This window comes from Mustela lutreola, chromosome 15 (assembly GCF_030435805.1).
Source record: "Mustela lutreola isolate mMusLut2 chromosome 15, mMusLut2.pri, whole genome shotgun sequence".
NCBI lineage: Eukaryota > Metazoa > Chordata > Mammalia > Carnivora > Mustelidae > Mustela > Mustela lutreola.
The window spans coordinates 18,565,023-18,582,029 of NC_081304.1; the positions used below are offsets into that span (position 1 = coordinate 18,565,023).

Consider the following 17,007-nt stretch of genomic DNA (forward strand, 5'->3'; position numbering starts at 1 on the left):
GCCCCGAGGGAAGGGCGGGGGATCCTGGGCCGGAAGGCGTCCCAGGCTCGGCTGGGAGCCGGCGCTCTCTTTCGACGCCACCCGCTGCCCCCGCCCCGGAGCCGGCCGGGACGGCACAACGTCTCCGCCCCCAGCGCACCGCGCACCTCACCTTGAACGTCGCTCCACCCACCGCTATCCTATTGGGCCGGCCGGACCGAGGCGAGATGGTGATTGGCCGAGATGGCTCCCGAAAGCCCCGCCCATCTCCCCGCCCCCGTCCCCGTCCGCCGGTACTTTGGACGGCGGCGTGGCGCCCCTCCTCCCCGCCCGGTCCCCGCCCCCTGGAGCAAATGCTGCCGAGCTGCGGCCGCGGGGCAGATGCACGCGCTCGGGCCCTTCTAGCAGGCGCGAGCAGTCGCTGGGCGCGCGAAAGCGAAAGAAGGAAGAGGAAGGGAGGGCGGGGGCGGGGTGTTGAAGAGGGGCGGGAGGAGGAAGAGGAGGAGGTTGGAGCGCGCTCGCGCTTGGCCTCGCGCCCGCGCGGAGGGAGGGGGAGAGGGGCGCGCGCGCGCACGCTCGCGTTCTCGCTCGCTCCATCCATCCATCCTCCGGTCGCGGCACGCGCGCGCGCTCCGGGCTCGCGCCGCACCCCCCGCCCGGGAGAGGCGGGCTGGAGTGGGGGGCGGGGGGAGGGGCGCGCGGACGGCGCGCGGACTGCGCGCGGGCGGGGTGAGGTGAGGAGGAGGAGGCGGCGACGGGACGAGAAGGGAGGGGAAGGGGCCATGGCCGCCCGGTGAGGCGGCGAGGCGGGGGGGCGGCCCGACCCCCCGGCCCCGGGCCCTGGGCCCCGGGGAGAGGCGAGGACGGACCGACGGACATGGGGCTCCGGAGCAGCCGCCGCCGCCGCCGCCGCCGGAGGACGCGGCCCTGAGAGGCCGCCGGGCCCCGGCGCGGCCCCCCGGGCGGGGTGAGTACGGGACGGAGACGGGGACGGGGGAGGGGCCTGCGGGGGGCGGGGGGCGGGGCCCGAGGCGGGGCTTGGGCCCCCTCCCCCCAGGTCTGGGTCAGCGCCCCTTCCCCTCCCCCCGGGCCGACGCGGAAACGCCCGGCTTCCCCCGGCTTCCCGGCCCGGCCGGGGCCCCCAGCTCTCCCCCTGTCTGGGTCCCCCCTGGGCGGGGCAGGGCCGGCCGGGGAGGGGGCGCGGGGCCTTTGTTAGGGAGCCAGGCCCCAGCCCCCGGGACAATAGAGACACCCTCCCGGACTCCTCTCCCCGGCCGGCTGGGGCTGTCGGCGGGCGGGGAAGGAGAGGGGCCGGGACGCGTCCCACTCTGCCCACTCTCTAGGGGTCGGACTGTCCCGGACCGGCGCCGGCCTCGGGCGGCTCGGCTCTCCTCCCCCCAGTCGGTATGATGCAGCAGCAGTGCCGCAGGGACGGGGGAAGAGCCGAGGCCCGGCCTCCTACCCTCCCCAGTGCCCCTGGCTCATTTGTCAGTCCCCACCCCACTCTAGGCCGGCAGCTCCTTAAACTCGTACCCACCGTACAGAGGGGCCCCGGACTGTGGGCGCTGTTTCTGATTCCTTTGGTGGGGATTCCTGGACTTTGGGGCTCTTGGAGAGACTTCCGGGCTGGTCCTGAGGGAGGGAGGGTGGTTATCTAAAAGAAGAACAGGTAAGGGGAGTGCCCACTCCCGGCATGCCATCCCAGGCGGGCTCTACCCCTCTTCTTGATCATGGTGGCTGGAAAGGCTCCTTCAGCTCTCGGTTTCTGTGGGCTCTGTTCCCCTGCTGTAGTCACAGGCTTATTTCAAGGGAAGACAGAGTGGGGTGAAGGTTGTAGGGTTCTAGGGCCATTCCTACTTCTGGTAGCAGTACCCCCCCAAGTGGACATCCTGGCTGAAAGCAGAGGTGACTCTGAGGAGAGCCTAGGGAAGGGGGGGGTGCATTTAGGAGTCTGTGCAGTTCTTTGCCACACCCTGTGGGTTTGCTTTGAGGCCTTAGAGTTCCTTCTCCTCCCCCTGCTGCATTGCACCATGGGTATGGAAGAGGGGTTTGAGTTTGGGGGACCTGGGGTGAGCTGCTGCCTCCCATAGACCCAGACTTTGTCTGGTAGCAGAGTCCAGGGCCCGAGTTCAGATCTGACTAGGCCGCCTTGGGGTTTCAGGCCCTGAAGGACCATCCAGACTCAGTGAGCCTGGGCCTTGGGGAGGGGTAGATCCTGATGCCAGGATTAGGCTCTGGGCAGCGAGGTGCAGAGGGGAGGTGGTGGTCTTCAGAGGTGCCTTGGCCTCACACCAGAACCCCCCACCCCCGTGTGTGCAGCCGTGTTGCCGCCCGCTGTGCTATGAGCAGTCAGAGCGCCGTCTCCACAAGAGTTTACAAATGAAAATGGAGGAAATGTCTTTGTCTGGCCTGGATAACAGCAAACTAGAGGTGAGGGCTGCCCCACGCGTGCCTCTAGTTCTTTCTATGGGCGTCTCTACGCCGCTGTATCTGGCATTCACACCAAAGAGGAATTGGGGTAGTCAGCCTGGTTCCTTAAAGGGAATAGCCAGCCGAGAAGGCCCAAGGATCCGGAAGAAGAAAGGACGCGAAGTCAAGATGGGGAAAATGGCAGAAGAAAGCATGATTTGGGGCCAGGGCGAATGGGCAGATGTGGTTGGTGAGAGTTGCTCTCAGTCCAGGGGACTGTGACTCTTCCTGACCGCGGATGTTCTCCCCTGGGCCCAGGCCATCGCTCAGGAGATATACGCGGACCTGGTTGAGGATTCTTGTTTGGGATTCTGCTTCGAGGTGCACCGGGCTGTCAAGTGTGGCTACTTCTTCCTGGACGACACGGACCCTGATAGCATGAAGGATTTTGGTGAGCTTCAGGGTTGAAGGAGAGCTGTCCAGCCCCTGCCCCCCTGGGATCCTTGGAAGTCCCCTCTCTGGCAGCTGGACCAGATGTAGCCCCCAAAGCTGCTGCAAGCCTTGGTGGTAGAGGGGGTGGGGGTGGGTTCAAGAGGCCACGGGGCCATGGGCAGGAAACAAGAGGTCCCCCGCCTGCCCTGATCGCCACGCCTCTCCTGTCCCCAGAGATCGTGGACCAGCCGGGGTTGGACATCTTTGGACAGGTTTTCAACCAGTGGAAGAGCAAGGAGTGTGTCTGCCCCAACTGCAGTCGCAGTATCGCTGCCTCCCGCTTCGCTCCCCATCTGGAGAAGTGCCTGGGGATGGGCCGGAACAGCAGCCGCATCGCCAATCGCCGGTGAGGACCCAAAGCTGCGAGGCTCCTCTCTCTCGTGCCATGTTCCGAGGCATAGTCCCCCTCCCCCTGGGGCCTTGGTAGGGCTCAGGGGTGGCACATGCTTGGACTTTGCGGCCAGTGGCAGGGAGACGTGGCCGCCTTGACCCTTTCTCTTCTGTTCCATTGGCAGGATTGCCAATAGCAACAATATGAACAAGTCGGAGAGTGACCAAGAGGATAATGATGACATCAATGACAACGACTGGTCCTATGGCTCAGAGAAGAAAGGTGTTTGGGGACTCCGGGGAAGCTGGGATGGGGGGCGGGCATCGGGGTGAGGTGGGCAAGTGGGAGTTGGGTAGGTAATGGTCACAAGTTGTTAGGTTGAGTGAGGAGGGGAGAATGTGGCTTGGTGTGTTTCCGTGGGGTTCTAGATTGAGAACTTAGGTTGAGTGACCCTGACCTTTTGTTTTTGTCTGATACAGCCAAGAAGAGAAAATCAGACAAGGTGAGAGCCGGGGCAAGCATGAGGGAAATTTGGGCGAAGGACAGAACCCTCCCCTTTGGGCAGGGAGTCCTCGGGTGTCTTGACTCAAGTGTGAGGTCATGGGGTTCCTCACTGGGTTTCGGGATGAGGGTGTCTGTGGTGGGCAGGAGGGCAGTGGAGGCCTTGGGGAGAAGGGGAGGACGGAATATGGGTAGGTGGGCCTCTTACTGGGGAGGAAGAGTAGGAATTTGAGGATGTTTCTTTGTCAAATCTTTTTTCCTTCCCTGGGTTCTCGGCTCCCCCTTATCGTTACCCTTTCCCCAAAGCTGTGGTATCTCCCATTCCAGAACCCCAATTCCCCTCGAAGATCCAAGTCTTTAAAACACAAAAATGGTAAGTGGGGCTTGAACGATGGGGGTGATTCTAGGTACGTCTGCTGGGACTCACTGCTGGAGGGTGGAGGTGGGGTCTTAGGGGAGCCGGGGTATCGAGGGAGGGCCTGTGATCCTTCTGTCACCCCCACTTCCTCTCTGGTTATTTTCAGGGTTCTCTGTCTGTACCTCTGCATCAAACACCCTTCCCCTTCTTTTTTCTTCTTCAGGGGAACTTAGCAATTCGGATCCTTTTAAGGTGAGTGGGTGCCGCCCCTCTAAGGTTCTCTCTCATTTCCCCAGTTGTGAGTTGGGTGGGATTTGGACGGGTGGGGATCAGAATGCTGAGGCCAGAAGCACTAGACGGGGTATTTTGGTCTTGCGTATTTCTGTTCTCGCTGGGCTCCAGCCCCTTCCCGACAAAGCAGGTGGGATGGGAAGAGTGTCCCCGGAAAAGTGCCGGGTTGGCTCAGGGCCCTCCCCCCACAGAGAAGGACCAGAGGGACTGGTTCCCCAACCCCATCTGTTCCCCCCCCCCCAGCCCCCCGAGCCGCCTTTTCTCTGACCTGTACCTTTGATTCTCCCCTAGTATAACAACTCAACTGGGATCAGCTACGAAACCCTGGGGCCGGACGAGCTGCGTAACCTGCTCACCACGGTGAGAGACCGGCGAGGGGGAGGCCCTTGGGAGTGGGCTGGAGCCATAGGCAGTGGTCCCGTCCCTGGAAGAGGCTGGTGACAGCAGTCAGGGCCACCTAGCTCACTCTCTCTGGAATTAGGTTTCCCGGCCTGTGGTAGTCTGGGACTGTCTGTTCTGGATACCTTGGGGCCGATTTCTGCCTGCCGATTTCTAGCATCTGTACAGAGGAGAATACCTAGTGTCTAGAGTGGGTTCCCCTCCGTCCCTCCTTTCAGCTTATATTCCTCTTCCAGCAATGTGGGGTGATTTCTGAACACACCAAGAAGATGTGCACAAGGTGAGCTTAGAACCTAGAAAAGGGGGCCGGGGTCCCTTCCGCACACTCATCCTGGGCATGGGTCGAGAGTACCCTTGGACTTGAGCAATGGGGCCCCCACCCTTTCCCTCCCTCCTCTAATGGTCAGGCCTTAGGCCACAATCTGGGGGCACTCTGTTTATCCCCTCCCTGTCTGTGTCCGTTCCTCCCACCTCTGCTAGGGGAAAGGGGCTTCACCTGAGGTTCTCAGACTGTTCCTGCCTTGTCAGGGTCTGACGAGTTCTCTCCCCACCAGGTCCGTGCGCTGCCCCCAGCACACAGATGAGCAGCGGCGAGCCGTGCGCATTTATTTCCTCGGACCCTCAGCGTAAGGGAGCCTCCGGGGAGGGTGGTGGGTTGTGGAAGATTAGGATGATGATTGGTATCCCTGAAGCCCTTCTTTGACCCCTCTTCTTTCCAGCGTCCTTCCAGAGGTCGAGAGTTCCCTGGATAATGACAGCTTTGACATGACTGACAGCCAGGCCCTGATCAGCCGACTTCAATGGGACGGCTCCTCTGATCTCTCGCCCTCCGATTCAGGCTCCTCCAAGACGAGTGAGAATCAGGGATGGGGTCTAGGTAGGTGATGCATCTGGGCCCCATGGGCTCTCTGCCCAAAGCCAGGGTTGTGGGCACGCCCGTGTTCTCCTGACAGCCCGGCCTGCATCCATGGTGCCTCTCTCTCTTCAGGTACCAACAGCTCTGAGTCACGGAAAACCAAGAAAAAGAAATCCCATCTGAGCCTGGTAGGGACTGCCTCCAGCCTGGGCTCCAACAAGAAGAAGAAGCCAAAGCCACCGGCACCCCCGACGCCCAGCATCTACGATGACATCAACTGACTTGGGTGCAAGGGTTAGCCTTTGGCTGAGCAGAGCCCTCTCTCCCAACCCCCACCCAGGTGGCAAAGCCTGGCGAATGGACGGCTGCTGGGGGTTTGGGCTTGGGAAGCTTGGTGGGGCCAGGCAGGCAGAGGATCCAGTTATGCGCCCCTGGGGGGTGTCAGGGTCCTCTGCGACGGAGCACGACCCCTTGGCATGCAGGACTCAGACCTGGACATATTATGCCTTGGACATAAGTTCGGTGGGGAGGCGGTTTTCCTATTTATTCTGTGAGTTACTGGATGTCCAGCTAGGCCAGGGGCCTGACCTGGGCACTGTGCCAGGGCACTGCCTGCCCCCCACCCCAGGAACTGGACTAAGCCCTGCCGAGAAGCATTGTGGCTACCGGGGAGGCTGTGGGTTGGAAGCTGAGCCTGGAGGGGGCCTCCCCCAGCCGCCCTCAGCAATGTGAATGGGTCCGGTGCTTGGAGCTGAGGGGCAGGGCTGGGTGTGTCCTGTCTGTGTGCAGAATCCTATCAGATGCCCCCAATCCGAGGGGTAGGCAGGCCCAGCAAGCTGTCTGCTGAGGTGGGTGTCCAGAACTGCCACCGCCTTCCCTGCCCCTCACAGGGGCAGCCCTTTCCCCTCAGTCCCCATGGGCCTCCTTGGCAGCAGGAGCTGTCCTTTTGTTGTTGGGTGCCAGGAAAGGGCCTCCAGCCTCTACAGCTTCACGGAAGAGGCAAGGGGAGGGTAGGAAGAGGGAGCTGTGTATCAGAATGACTCCCCCCCCCCCCTACCTTTCCTCCCTGACCCAGGGCTGGTGAGGAGTGGGGCCCCAAGGTGAGAGGGAACGGTGCTGCTTTATTTGAAATGTTTTCTTACCTCATTCCCTGCCCCAGGAAGGGGCCCAGCCTCACCCTCCTGGGGTGGCCCCATGTTCCTCCCGCCTCCCATGCCCCACTGCCCTAGCAGGGCAGTCCAAGTTCCCAACTGCTGCTTGCTACCCCCTCCTTCACCTTGACCAGCTTCAGTTCCTCTCTCAATGCTCCTGCCTCCGAAGCCTGCCCTGTTTCCCCTTCTTAGCCGCTTTTAAGTTATTTATTCTGTACTCGTGGTTTGGGGCTCTGAGGAAAATCCTGATCTTTTACCTCTCCCCCTTTGCTAGGAGTTGGGGTGGGCAGAGGCTAGTCTCCGTGCTCTGGGTTGTCAGTGGAGGGCTGTCGTGCCTCGGCATTGCCCCTCTGTGGGACTATCATGCCAGTGTGCCCACCTGCCTGGTCTACATCCTGAAAAGATGTACCGTCCCACCTCCACGTGGGCACCATCGCTCCCAGGAGCCGAGCTGGAGGACTACGGTCTGGGCTGGGAGCAGAGCTGACTGACACAGGGATGGAGTTGACCCTGAGCCATGTTCTCTGGCATTTGCTGGATGTGAACCCTGCCCTCTTCCCAGGAGGAGCCATCCCACATTTGGGTAGCTAGTACCCAGGACTGGTTGGACTGATTTTGGGTTAGGGACCCTAGAGGGTTAAGGGAACAACAAGAGATAGGGCTGCAGTACCCTGTCTGGAACCCCAGCCCCCCCTCCCCACCCTGGGGTGGTTCTGATTGTGGCTGATGCCTGGTTACAAATTGGTTTTTAACCCAAGAATTGTGATTATTTTTTAAAAAGCCAAACACATTTTGGCAGGAGTTAGAATAAATCCTGGGGCCTGGGCTCCTCTGTTCTTGACCCTCCATAGTCTTCTCCCTCGAAGGGGAAGCCAGAGGGAAAGGAGGATTTCAGCCAGCCTCCAGCCTGCTTCCAAAGGAAGTCTTGGGAGTGGGCTGAAGGTGAAGGGAGGACAGCTCAGGCCATTCTCCCTTCTGAGAGGCAGCTGCAGCTCAGGCCCTACCATACCCTTTCCCCTCTGGCCTCTCCCTTTCCCCCCTCTGGTTGGAGGAGGGAGAAGTGGGAAGTAGTTTGGGAACTGGTTTGTCCACATCCACTTCCCCATTGTTCCTTGGCCCGCCCTCAGGGCACAGCCCCCTGCCCAAGCTGGGTAAGAGATGGGCTTGGTCCAGCAGGGACCCTGAGGGAGCAAACCCCTTTCCTTCTGGGGAGAGTGTGCCCCCCTACCATGTAGTTGAACAGGGGCTAGGAGCTCTCCACTCCCCTCCCTCTAACAGCAGGCTGTGTGGGTCTCAATTCCCATCCTTCCCACCCCGGCTAGGTGTCGTCCACCTGTATCCTATCATGTGTCTGAGTGTGTGTGGGGGGGGTTCTGTACTAATTTCCATGGCCGGTGGCTTTTCCTTCCATGCATCACTCCCCCCCGCATGCCCAGGGGCCACCCGCCTGGCATTACCGCATGCTGGGGTCATTGGGGGAGGGGGGTGGGGCTCACGCTGTCCTGTGGTCTTGAGATTTTTATTTTTGCATATGTAATCCATCCTGTACAGGTAGCTAACTTTGTAAACGCTGTGTATTTCCCCTGCCCCCATGGCTGCTGGTGTAAATAAACTGCATCTCCCGTTGGTAGCCCGGCCTATCCACCCTCCTTACCATGTCAATGGGGGCAGAGCAAAGCCATTCTCTTAATGTCACAGGAGGCTCCACAGCCACAAAACGGAACTTTATTTAGTCACAGACACTGACCCTCCATCTGAGAAGCCCAGAAGCAAGGGCCTGGGGCCCAAGGCTCCATACCCAGAGCTCGTCCTTGGAGCTGGGCAGGGTAGGACACTGGCTGAGGGCCAGAGCTCTCTCTTGCTTACAGCCTTAGGCCTAGGGTAGCAGCAGCTGTGGCTTGGCCTCTCCCAATGCTGGGGGCTTGGCTTTGTGCCCCAATCCCCTTTCTGACTGAGCTCTATAAAGGACTATTTAAAAAAAAAAAAAAAAAAAAGCAAAGTGCTTTGAAAAAAAGGGGAGAACACTGGAAAGTATCCAGAACACAGAGAACACCCTATTCCTGCTACAGGGGCGGAGAGAGAAGGTAAGAGGCGGCTAGGTGCCTGTAAGGGAAGCGGACACGACCTTCATTCCTGCTGTGTGACTTCAGTCTCAAAAGACAGATATTCCCTTAAGAAACAGAAAAATACTCCAGGCTCCCTACAGAAGTATGCTGGGGCCATGCTGAGCTGCCCTGGCAGGCAGCCCTGGGTACTGAGGAGCAGACATGCAGGACAATGGGAAGAGCTAGGGCCACAGCTGGGAGGGAATCCTCAGAGCCCAGGCTCCCCACTGAGCTGGGCCATCAGCTCAGCTCTGAACTTTAGGACCCTACAAGTGAAGGAAGATGACATCCTTGTTTCTACCTGAGTTGTGCTTGCACAGAGATGGGCTGTCTGTACCCTTGTGGATGTGAAGGGGAGGCCCTTTACCTGCCTCCTATGTCCTATGGAGGAGGACCTGCCACATCCTTTCCACCCCTCCCTCCCAAGCCCTTGGGCCCAGCTCTGGCCAGGAAAGGGGGGAGGCCATAAAGAAGGAAGACCATGCCTTTCATTTTCTTCCTATGTCCTTATCGTCCATACATCCCAAATACTAGGAAGCTGAAGAAGACAGTGACCCCCACCAGGGAGACAGTGGCAGGTGCTGTGAAGAACTGGCGGTAATTGATACGGAAGTACCAGACCACACCCAACAGCACCACAAACACAGGCACCATGAGGCTGCCCACACTGACGCCGAGGCTGGGGGGTTCAGTGGCCGAGGAGGGGGCCAGGGAGGCTGAAGGGCCTGGAACAGCTGACCCTGGGGGTGAGCGGTGGCAGTGAATCACACAGTTGTCGGTAATGTTCAGGGAACGCAGTGTGCGGGCTGGGTCCTGCAGCAGACGGCCCTGGTAGATGAGTTTCATCTGGCTCTCCTGTCCAGGGAAGTATTTACTGCGAGGATGAACGAGATAGAAGGCAAGACAGAAGACAACGAATGAGAAGGCTGACAGGCCTGGGCCAGACAAACAGGGCAGTGAGGGAAGAAGTGAAGGGTAAGTTTCTAAGAGGTATCCCACTCAGCCTTGGTGGGGGCCGGACCCGATACCTCCCCGCCACTCCCAGGTGGATCCCAGGCTCCTCTTAGGCGACCAAAGGCTGTGGGCGTGGGGTATGAGCAGCTGCCCACTTTCTGGTCCACTCACCTCTTCAGGGCACCCACAGTATCCTCCGGCCTGGCCACAGCCAGCTCCTCGGTGTCATTGAGGAATTTGAGCCGCACACTGATGAGGCCGGGGCTGGGAGGGAGGCAGCCGCTATTCTCAGATCTCAGAGGGGCCTCTGGACTGCTGCTTTCCGGGCCTGCGTGTCTTTTGGGAAGGCCTTGGATGTCAAGCAGATGCTCGAGGCTTGGCTCAACACCGCCCCCAGCTCCAGGCTCCCCTGTGGAGTCTCCCCCACTTTCGCCAGCCTCTTCAGCCTTCTCATCATTACCCTCTGATGGATGGGGGAGTTCGGTTGGCTCTGGGGTGCCTTGGCCTGCCACTAGATGGTCCACATGCCCCAGGTGGAGAACGGATGTGTCTCCAGCTGACACAATGGTGCCCAGGAGCTGGTTGCTACCGCTGTCTGCTACGTAGGTAGAGAGCCAAGCTAGGACCAAGGCTAGAATCAGCACCACCACACCTGCCACCACAGTCACCTCATTACCCACACCCTCAATGAGGGTGACATCAGAGAACTCCATGGCCTGGCCGCTGACTGGGTCGACACTGCAGGAACAAAGGAGGACAGCATCAGCAAGGCATGTGGGGTTGCAACCAGGTTCCTAGTTTCTTCAGGTCCTAACTGACTCAGCCCTGAAAGAAAATGGAGTTCAGTGTCCTACAGAAGGGGGAACAAACCTTCCTACCCTTGGACCCCCAACCTAAAGCTAAGGACTTACCCTCTGCCTCTATTGTTAAACACTAGCTTTCAGGTTCCACATCCTTCCTCTCTCATTTCGAGCTCCCAAAGAGCATGGATCATCAGGAACATTTCATGGCTTTGTTGTGGTGACTGCTGCTGTCACTTTTTTGGTAGGTGGGGAATAAACGTTTGCTTCCTTATGCCCTGAGTTTCTCTAGGATTTCTATCACTTGGTCTAGCAACTATGCCCCCCTCAGAAGCCTCCAAGGTGGCTTCTGAGAGACCAAAGAGGCTGAAATATTTTATTTTAGGGTCTTCTGGAGGCATAGTGCAGCCACTCTTGCCAGATTTTTCCATTTGAACCCTACCTCATTCGTGGTCACGTATTCAGGTTCAGATGTCAAGAACCAAAAAATTAATTTTTCATCAGAAGCATGGTCAGACCACCCCAAAGGGGACACATCTGCAGGAGCCATCAGCAGACATCATGCAGCAGGCACCGTGTCTACCACCTCTGAAATTCTTCTGACAAGTCCTAGGAAGCGAAGGAGGACAGACACCAGAAACACCAACAGAGGCTCAAAACTGCAAAACCACTAACTGGAAAGGATTTGGAAAATATTCCAAAATAGCTCTCACAATCCATATCCCTATCTCTCTTTGTGCACGGTGTAGTTTCTCCCCTGGCGATTTCTTAGAAAGGCAGAAGGATGGTGGCTTGCTCCTTTAGAGTACCTACTCTTTCCCTCACAGAATGGAGGGCTGGATGTGAACCAGAATGTGTGGCTTTCACAACTGTCCCCAGGCAAATCCAATCTGATGATTAGCATCAACAGAGTATTCTCACAATACCTATAAAACTTCATTATACTCCTCTACCGGTCCATCTTTCTCTACTAGACTTCTGAAAGACAGGATCACATGTATTTTTCTATGTACCCTAGTGCCCAGCATAATGCCATAGTCGCCGCTCAAAGAATATCTGTAGGACATAGCAACATCTGAATAGCTTCCACATCTTATTTAGAACATGGGCCCTGGAGTAAAAAAAACAAAAAACAAAAAACCTAACTATAATCCTGGCCTTGCCTCTTACTAGCTCTCTAATCTCGGACAACTTTCTCAGAGCCTCAGCTTGCTCATCGGTAAAATGGGGTTAAAAATAGTACCTACCTCATAAGGTGTTTTGACGGTGACGGGAAATCAACGAAGCAAAACACTTAGCACAGAGTCTGGCACATTGCAATGGTTCAATAGATAAATGGCAGCAATTACTTATCGCTCCCACAACTAGCCCCTAACGGTAAGATGGTTAATGTCACCAATCCTGATTTACAGAAAAGGAAACTGCGGCGAACAGAGGCGACTGGCACAGACACAGGGCACTTTCTTGGGTTGGGGAGGACCCCACGTCTCCCGCCTCAGAGGCCTTTGGGGGGTCTCCTCAGTCTGTAGGCGAGCCTGACCGCGCGGTGAGGAGGGGTCCCGACCCTGCCTTTTCTGAGGCGAAGACTCCGCGTGGGGCGGCCCTATTCCCGCGGCGCTGGAGAGGAGTCGGTGGGCCCACCCGAGGCGAAGGTCTACCTAGTTCCTGGCCGCCAAGCTCAATTATCCCAGCCCATAAGGGGTAGAGTCCGGTGAGGGGGTCACAAACCATTCACACCCCTCAAACTTTGGGGCGGGGCTGGGGGCCTGGAGGCGGGGCTTGAGTACGCGGGGAGTCATGGGAAATTAAAGGGGGATTGAGCCGGTACTGTGCCTGGATAGGGAAAGAGGTCCTCACCTGAAACGGCCAGACTAAGTGTTTTGACTTCGCCAGGACGGCCCATGGACTCACCTTTCCGTAGGGGCCGGGGGAGGGGCTGGCTATCCCCGATTCTGTCCGGGGTCCCGTCTCTTCCGGCTTCTCCCGGAAGCTGTTTTAATCAGAGACAGGAAATCCCGCCTCCGCGCTCTGCACTGATGACGTAAGTTTACGTAAGGCGGGCTGACGTAAACGTATTCTTTAAAAAGGACTGGTTTCTTAGCGGAAGGAGGGGCGGAGTTACTGTTGGCGGGATCGTCGCCCTCCCAGGGCGGGGCCAAGCTTACTGGGCGGAGCCTAAAGAGCCCACGGGTGAAGGGCAGGACCACATAGAGTTGGGGGTGGTGCTTGGGAGAAGGCGTGGCTTCGTTTCTGGGGGACCAGCGTGCTGGCATAGTCCTGCAGATCGTGAGCGGCTCTTTCTCGGTCCGGGCATGTTCTTTTGGCCTTGCTCCCAGCCTCCAGGGTTGATTGGATTTATTACTGCTCTGTAACGCACAATGAGCTCCTGGTTAGCGGGATCAGTAGGGACTGGTCTCTCTGACCTCCAAAAGTTCAATTCTAAGGCCGGAGGCAGTTTAGTTACCGTCTCGGTTGGCTCCAGGTATTGAGGGACCTTGGTAAAAAAGGCCAGAAAGCCTTTCAAAGAATGCACAGATTCAGCGCAGGCTTAAGGCACAAGAAAAGGAGCCCAGAAGAAAACAGGAGAAAAAGATTCAGCTCCCAAGAACTTAGATTTTTGCAATTAAAATTCTTTAGGGAGCCCTGGCTAGCACAGACGGGTTGTGAGTTCGAACCCCACGCTTGTCCTAGGGATTACTTAAAAATTTGAGGGAACCTGTGTGGCTCAGTCTGTTAAGCATCAGACTCTCTCTCTCCTTTTTAAGATTTTATTTATTTATTTGACAGACAGGGATCACAAGTAGGCAGAGAGAGAGGAGGAGGAAGCAGACTCCTGGCTAAGCAGAGACCCTGATGCGGGGCTCCATCCCAGGACCCTGGAATCTGACCTGAGCCACCCAGGAGCCCCAAGCGTCAGTCGCTTGATTTCAGCTCAGGTCGTGATCTCAGGGTCACGAGATTGAGTTCCCCCTCCCTAGGGGCTCCATGCTTGGTACTCTCCCTCTCCCTCTGCCTCTACCCCCTTCACGCTCTCCCTTCCTCTCACTAAAATACGTAAACAAATGTTTAAAAACACTTTTTTTCCAAAGACATGTCAGGATTTTTGTTGTTTTCTGGTGAACTTTTGGTTCAGGTATAAAAAAGGCAGAGAGGGCAAACAGACAAGTGAAGAGTTCGGTAGTTTTCACCAACTGAACTGATTGGAACTGAACTCAGTGGAACCAGCACTGAGATAAAGAAATAAAAAATGACCCCAAAGTCCCCCTTCATGTTCTCTTCCAGCCACCACCTTACAAAGAGTATTACGACTTTCCTTACCATAGATTAGTTTCCTCTGTTTTCATACCTTGTATAAATGGAATCAAGCTGTCTGGCTTCTTATTCTTTTTTCCAAGCCTTATTGTGAAATACACATAAATTTACCATTTAAACCCTTTTATTTTTATAACATTTTATTTATTTATTTGACAGAGAGAGACATAGTGTGAGAGGGACAGCAGGCTTCCCGCCAAGCAGGGAGCCAGATGCGGGGCTTGATCCCAGGACCCCCGGATCATGACCTGAGCCAAAGCATGTTTTTATTTTGAAGAATGCAGGAGGGGTAGGGTACAGTTAAACAGAATTCTGAAGAGTGAATAAGGTTACCAAGCAAATTTCCAGACAGAGTAGCAAGTTCAAGGGCTCTCAATAAATGCTTGAGGGAATGAATAAACTAATGAGCTGAACCACCATTAATGCTTTTGAGAGTTTATTATGTGCCAGGTACTGTGCTAAGTACTTCATATACCTTATCTTATGGAGCCCTGTCAAGTAGCTCTTATTGTACCCATTTTATAGGTTTGGAAACTGAGGCTCACATAATATCCAAATTTGCCATTAGTGCTATAGCTAAAGTCATCTAGTGCTCGAGCTCACTCTTTCATTTCCTCTCTCTATATATACGATCTTAATTGCCAATATTTGGCCCCCTCCTTTTTTTCACTCAACTATATACCATAAAATTTTTCCTGTGTCATTGAATATTTTTATAGCATCATAGCATAGCTTTAAGTAGCTGTTCAACAGTACCATTTTCCATATTGCTCCCTAGCTTTTTAGCTAATTATCTCATTTGGATGGACATTTAGATGGTTTTCAGTACTTTGCTTTTAAACAATGTTTTCATAAACCTCTTTATGCGTCTTTGATGACAGATTTTTGTTCACACCCATGATGTCTTTCCCTAGGATAAATTTCTGAAGATGGGATCGCTGGATCAAAGGGTGCTCACATTGTTCAGGTTTTGATACACCTGGTGCACCTATTTCCATTTCCACAGCAGTGTGAGTCGTGCCTACGACTGTTTCTCTTCCCCTAAAACAGGATGGAAGTGAGAGAGGGCAGGGAATAAATGGGTGGAGGTTCTGAGAGACGTGACAACCCTGAAGATGTTTATAAGACGTTATAAAGAGGAAAGAATGGAGGAAAAGAAGGGAAGTGAAATCTGATTAGGGAATAAATGACTGACCAGTGACCTCTGAAGCCCAAGAAGGCAGAGCCCATGGCCAGGCCTGCCCTGTCCAGGGGCCAGCACATCTGGCTTTTTCACGGCTCCAGGTACCAGGTATCTGTTTGGGGTTTGGTACCTATAGTCTCGTTTCCCAAGCTGCATGGACTGACTTCTGCCAGAACACTTAGCAAACTGCGTTGTGTTGTTTGTTTTGCTTTGTTTTTAAAGATTTATTTATCTAAAGGGGCATGGGGAGGGGCAGAGGGGGAGAGAATCCAAAGCAGACTCCCTACTGAGTGCAGAATCCAACATGGGGCTTGATCTTATGATGGGAGAGCACCACCTGAGCCGAAACCCGGTCGGACCCTTGACTGAGCCACCCAGGTGCCCCATAACAGTGTATTTTAATGGATCTGAGCTCCTTGGACATTTTTCATGATAGAGTTCTTGGGATGTTTGCTTTTCTTATCCTATGGAATTTAGGCATTTTTACACTTGTGTGTGCAGTTAAGATAGCTATTGAATAGTGAATAAATCTGTGAGTCCTGGAATGCTGCCTTAGGCCAATGTGTGTATAAGAAATCTGTTTTACTAAAACTGCTCTTTCCCTAGCCACTCTCTGTCATTCATGCCATGTTTGCCAATCTCACAGACAAAAGCGTGTCTGTTCCTTTGATTTCATTCATTGGGTCACTAGTGAGGTTTTCAGTTTTTCATGTTTCATCAGCCACTTTGTAAATTAATTGTTGGGTCTTTTGTGTTTTCTTCCTTTAAAAAAATTTTACCCAGGCTGCTCCCAGGAGTACCCCCCTATTTACACTCCTATTGAACCTATCCGAGGGTGGTGATTAAACTTACTTCAGGGGGGCGCCTGGGTGGCTCAGTCATTGAGCGTCTGCCTTCGGGTCAGGTCATGATCCCAGGGTCCTGGGATCTAGTGCTGCATTGGGCTCCCTGCTCAGCAGGAAGCCACTTGTCCCTCGCTCACTCCCCTTGTTTGTGTTCCCTCTCTCACTGTGCTCTCTCTCTCTCTCTATCAAATAAATAAATAAAATCTTTTTTTTTTTAAGATTTTATTTATTAATTTGACAGAGAGAAATCACAAGTAGACAGAGAGGCAGCCAGAGAGAGAGAGAGAGGGAAGCAGGCTCCCTGCTGAGCAGAGAGCCCGATGCGGGACTCGATCCCAGGACCCTGAGATCATGACCTGAGCCGAAGGCAGCGGCTTAACCCACTGAGCCACCCAGGCACCCAAATAAAATCTTTTAAAAAATAAATAAGCGGTGCCTGGGTGGCTCAGTGGGTTAAGCCTCTGCCTTCAGCTCAGGTCATGATCTCAGGGTGCTGGAATCAAGCCCCACATTGGCTCCAGGGAGCCTGCTTCTCTCTTTCCCACTGTCTGCTGCCCCCTTGCTTGTGTGCTCGCGCGCTCTCTCTCTCTCTCTCTCTCTCTCTCTGTCAAATAAATAAATAAATAAAATCTTTTTTAAAATAGTGGGATTGAAATTTTTAAAAAATTTCAAACCCGGATCATAAAATGCCCCACTGGCACAGTCTTCTTCCCTCCCCAGAGGAGCATTCTTGGGCACCTGCTTCTGGACCTTTTTCTCTTCCATCTACAATCATGGGGTTTGGCCTTGTTGGCTGTACATGTCGTTTTCCGACTTGTTTCTTCTCTTGAACAGCAGTCTAGGCAATCTTTTCAAGGCCACGCCTATGACAGTCACTTGGCATCCCTCCCTGGTTCCTTCCTGTGGCGGGGACTACCCTTTGTAAGGGCTGCATTGTATTCCAGAGGAAGGATTTGTGCACCACCTCCCACATGTCGCTTTGTTGCTGGCAGTGCTGGGGTGAATGTTCCGTGCGTACCAGCCTTCTGAGTAATGGGGAGC

General features: G+C 55.2%; 2 protein-coding genes across 13 annotated transcripts; one reads left to right on the plus strand and one right to left on the minus strand.

The window, feature by feature from the left end:
- Positions 1–300: 300 nt before the first annotated feature.
- ATXN7L3 (ataxin 7 like 3) lies at positions 301–8,766 on the plus strand. Of its 6 annotated transcripts, none has more exons than XM_059150126.1 (13): positions 301–946; positions 2,299–2,409; positions 2,707–2,839; positions 3,055–3,226; positions 3,396–3,493; positions 3,691–3,713; positions 4,019–4,085; positions 4,237–4,322; positions 4,653–4,721; positions 4,997–5,040; positions 5,315–5,386; positions 5,480–5,637; positions 5,749–8,766. In XM_059150126.1, exons 2-13 carry the CDS (start codon positions 2,359–2,361, stop codon positions 5,895–5,897), a joined length of 1,122 nt encoding a protein of 373 aa, XP_059006109.1. In that variant the 5' UTR covers positions 301–946; positions 2,299–2,358; the 3' UTR covers positions 5,898–8,766. The 6 variants fall into 6 exon arrangements, with proteins under 6 accessions (XP_059006109.1, XP_059006112.1, XP_059006113.1 ...); XM_059150129.1 differs by having other exon boundaries at positions 302–946; positions 4,040–4,085; XM_059150130.1 differs by having other exon boundaries at positions 303–946; positions 4,294–4,322.
- TMUB2 (transmembrane and ubiquitin like domain containing 2) lies at positions 8,471–12,651 on the minus strand. Of its 7 annotated transcripts, none has more exons than XM_059150134.1 (4): positions 12,538–12,621; positions 11,069–11,235; positions 9,998–10,564; positions 8,471–9,746 (listed from the first exon to the last, which is right to left on the minus strand). In XM_059150134.1, the coding sequence occupies exons 2-4, from the start codon at positions 11,071–11,073 to the stop codon at positions 9,380–9,382; spliced, it is 939 nt and encodes a 312-aa protein (XP_059006117.1). In that variant the 5' UTR covers positions 11,074–11,235; positions 12,538–12,621; the 3' UTR covers positions 8,471–9,379. The 7 variants fall into 7 exon arrangements, with proteins under 7 accessions (XP_059006117.1, XP_059006118.1, XP_059006116.1 ...); XM_059150135.1 differs by having other exon boundaries at positions 12,484–12,596; XM_059150133.1 differs by lacking the exon at positions 12,538–12,621 and adding an exon at positions 11,874–12,465.
- Between the last annotated feature and the right edge of the window lie 4,356 nt (positions 12,652–17,007).

Excerpts from the sequence above, each read along its gene's own strand:
- ATXN7L3 (XM_059150126.1), top strand. The coding sequence starts at position 2,359 with ATGAAAATGGAGGAAATGTCTTTGTCTGGCCTGGATAACAGCAAACTA. Across the intron at positions 2,840-3,054 it reads TGATAGCATGAAGGATTTTG|AGATCGTGGACCAGCCGGGG; the intron begins GTGAGCTTCAGG and ends TCCTGTCCCCAG. Across the intron at positions 4,323-4,652 it reads GCAATTCGGATCCTTTTAAG|TATAACAACTCAACTGGGAT; the intron begins GTGAGTGGGTGC and ends ATTCTCCCCTAG.
- TMUB2 (XM_059150134.1), bottom strand. Across the intron at positions 9,747-9,997 it reads ACTGTGGGTGCCCTGAAGAG|TAAATACTTCCCTGGACAGG; the intron begins GTGAGTGGACCA and ends TCATCCTCGCAG.